General features: G+C 44.4%; 1 protein-coding gene across 1 annotated transcript; it reads right to left on the bottom strand.

Moving 5' to 3' along the window:
* Positions 1-221: 221 nt before the first annotated feature.
* Positions 222-2,597, bottom strand: LOC130982487 (polygalacturonase 1 beta-like protein 3). The gene is made up of 2 exons (XM_057906507.1): positions 2,386-2,597; positions 222-2,278 (listed from the first exon to the last, which is right to left on the bottom strand). Exons 1-2 carry the CDS (start codon positions 2,434-2,436, stop codon positions 470-472), a joined length of 1,860 nt encoding a protein of 619 aa, XP_057762490.1. The 5' UTR covers positions 2,437-2,597; the 3' UTR covers positions 222-469.
* Between the last annotated feature and the right edge of the window lie 258 nt (positions 2,598-2,855).

The raw sequence follows: 2,855 nt of genomic DNA, 5'->3' as shown, positions 1-2,855 counted from the left end.
AGAAACAATAATGCTCATAGTAAGAATCTTGCAGACACCATCGAAGTTAAAGAAGAGTTTTCAATTTAACCCCGATTTTTGATGGGTTAACCACATCTTTCTCAACAAGTTAAAGGCCAAAATCAATTAAGATGTAATGAACTCCATATTATATAACACAGCCCAACTAGAACACTAGAAGTTCATCAATAGAAGAAAAAAAACATGTCATGAGCCATGATCATCGAAACGAAACCTCTTGAACACCACAACAGACACTGCGCAGCTGAGAAACTGAATTATTAGCATTACGATTTTTAAAATTCCAAAAAATTACATATTAACCGCATAGGAAATCTCAATAATTTGCATGGCAATACAATCTCATTAGCTCCCAGAATAATAATATAGTACTAACTCTAAACAAAAAGAAAGAAACCAAAGTAGAGATTCTCTTGTCTCTTCTTCTTCCATGCATCTTTTTTGTTCCTCAAGAAGTGGTCCACGTCACATCGTTCTGGAATATCCAGTGGCACACCTCAATCTTTCCAGGGGTAGACCCCAGAGCCAAGAAGGCCCCATGATCCGGGCCCCACGCTGACGTGTCCAGGTGACAGATGGCAACACCATGATTGATCTTCTCTTTCGTTGCCACGTCAAGTATATCTGCTTCATAAACCCTCACCTTTGGAACAGAGTGGCAATAATACAGCAGGTAAGGGTACAGGCTCTGATGGCATGACACAGATTTTGTCACATCTCCACCGTTGATTGGGTAGACCGTCCCAATCATCACGCTTGTGCCGGAACCATTCACGCCCTCCGTGGTCCGCAAAATCACGCTGTTACCCAGCATTGACGTGGCAAACTCTATCATCCCCTCTGCGGACGCGACGCACCGTTTCGTTTCCCCTCGGCTCGGAGCTCTCTCGCACTCCTCCATTGCGCGCGTGATTACACGATCCATTGCAGAGCCCTCCCGCGCGTGGAACATTTCCCTCACATCAACAACCTTGGAGGAAGAAAACGGTAACTTTGACGAAACGGACAAGGGCAAAAACGACCTTTCAGGCATTTTATCCCTAATATCAGGCATAGGTATAACGTTTCCTTCTCTGATCATCGATTCTCTGAAAAATTTTCCGGGCTCGACCCACCTATTTACAATTTTGCCACTGGTGGCGCTGAAATTGCGATACTCCGAAAACGACGCGCCCTGTTTGTTGTAACCCTTGAACGCGCGTCCCAACCCGTAAGACCTGAACCCGAATTGGGTCCGACCCGAAGACCCTTTCCCGTAACTAATAAACGTGTCATTTCCAACGTTGAAGGATTGGCCATAGTTCGCGAACGTCGCACCGCCGGAGTTTGATTTTCCGGCGTAGCTCTGGAACGTATTTTCGCCTACATTCGCCCGGTTCCGGTAACTGGTGAACATGTCGGTGCCGGAGATGGAACCGGTGGCGTAGTTCTTGAAGCTATTCTTAGGGTTATTGCCGGAGAAGCTATAAGACCTGAACGAGTCATTTGTGCCGCCGGATCCTAACTCGCTGTAACTCGTGAACTCTGATTGAAGAATGTTGGAGCTCACAGCGTAGTTATCGAACTCGCTGGTTCCGCTGCGAACTCTTTTACCGTAGCTCGTGAAAGTTTCGGTTCCTGAATTCGTTTCGTTACCATAGCTCGAGAACGAAAGCTTGTGGCTCTTGCCGCTGGAATCGTAGGTGGTGAACCTGAGGTCGGGAACGTTGACGAGCTTGTCGTAGTTGCGGAACTCCCCGGAGCTCGCAGTGGCGCCGGAGCCGTAGGAGGCGAAATCGGTGTTGGCGACATTGCCGTTCTCAGAGTAAGAGGTGAACGCGCCACCGTGTCGCGTGGATCCGGTGCTGTAGCGGCGGAACGAGTCGGTGTTGGCGTTGATGTTGTTGGAGTAGTTCTTGAACGAGTCGAGACCACCGTTTTGGGAGGAGCCGTAGTTGCTGAAACGCTTGTTTGAGTAAATGGCGAAGTTGGCGCCGTTTTGGGCCGAGACGTCGTCGTTTTGTTGCGTTTCGAAGGAGCATAAAAGTTTTGGTGCGGAGCAGAGAGAAGTGAAAGGTTGTTTATTGAGTGTGGCCAAGTGTTTTGGTGTGAGAGGTGAAGCCTTTGAGAGAAGGAAGTTTGGAATTGGAAGGTTGGTTGTGACGTGGGTGTTCCAATAGCGTATGAGAGAAGCTTTGGGAGTGAATGGATTAATCTTTGCTTCAACGTTGGAATAATATTGGTAACGTTGTTTGCTTGCTTGAGAAGTATTACTAACCTGCATTAATTTTAAAGACCTCGTGTTAAAGGAGGCATATGCACATATGCAATACAATGTATTATGTATAGTAGGAAAAAAAAAAAGAGAATAGTTGAGGTTCTTACATGGAAAGAAGAGAGTGACAAGAGCAGGAAGATGAACTGACTGATACTCATTTTGAGTTGGTTGTGTTGTGTTGTGTGTTAATGTCCCCGACGGAGAGCGTAAGATATAGAATAGAAGAGAGAAAAAGTGGAGAAGGGAGGGCACTCAAACACCTGAGTGGACATGCTTTGCTTTACTCTGGAGTATGGACAAATATCATCAATGACTAGGAACGTTCTTTTTACCTTTTAAAAAAAACTTCATGGTGGTACCTTATGTGAATATATGTGTATATTTGCTAAAAGTATCTTGGTTTTCATTATTAGTGTGAGCATGACAAGTGAGGAGAAGTGGACGGCAAGTCTTTTGAAGTGTTATTAGATTCAAAAATCACACGTGTATACCAAAATTAGGTATAATATATTAGATATATGTATTATTTAATTTATTTTTAATATGTATTTAATATTTTAATATTTTTTATATTAGT

The sequence above is a fragment of the Arachis stenosperma genome, chromosome 5, assembly GCF_014773155.1.
Source record: "Arachis stenosperma cultivar V10309 chromosome 5, arast.V10309.gnm1.PFL2, whole genome shotgun sequence".
Classification (NCBI taxonomy): Eukaryota; Viridiplantae; Streptophyta; class Magnoliopsida; order Fabales; family Fabaceae; genus Arachis; species Arachis stenosperma.
Note: the sequence above shows the minus strand (reverse complement) of the source record. Positions and strands in the feature narration are given on the sequence as shown.

What these genes read in the sequence shown, in the direction of transcription:
- LOC130982487 (XM_057906507.1), bottom strand. Translation starts at nt 2,436, where the DNA reads ATGAGTATCAGTCAGTTCATCTTCCTGCTCTTGTCACTCTCTTCTTTC. An exon ending in TGTCACTCTCTTCTTTCCAT is followed by an intron (nt 2,279 to 2,385) that starts GTAAGAACCTCA and finishes AAATTAATGCAG; the next exon opens with GTTAGTAATACTTCTCAAGC.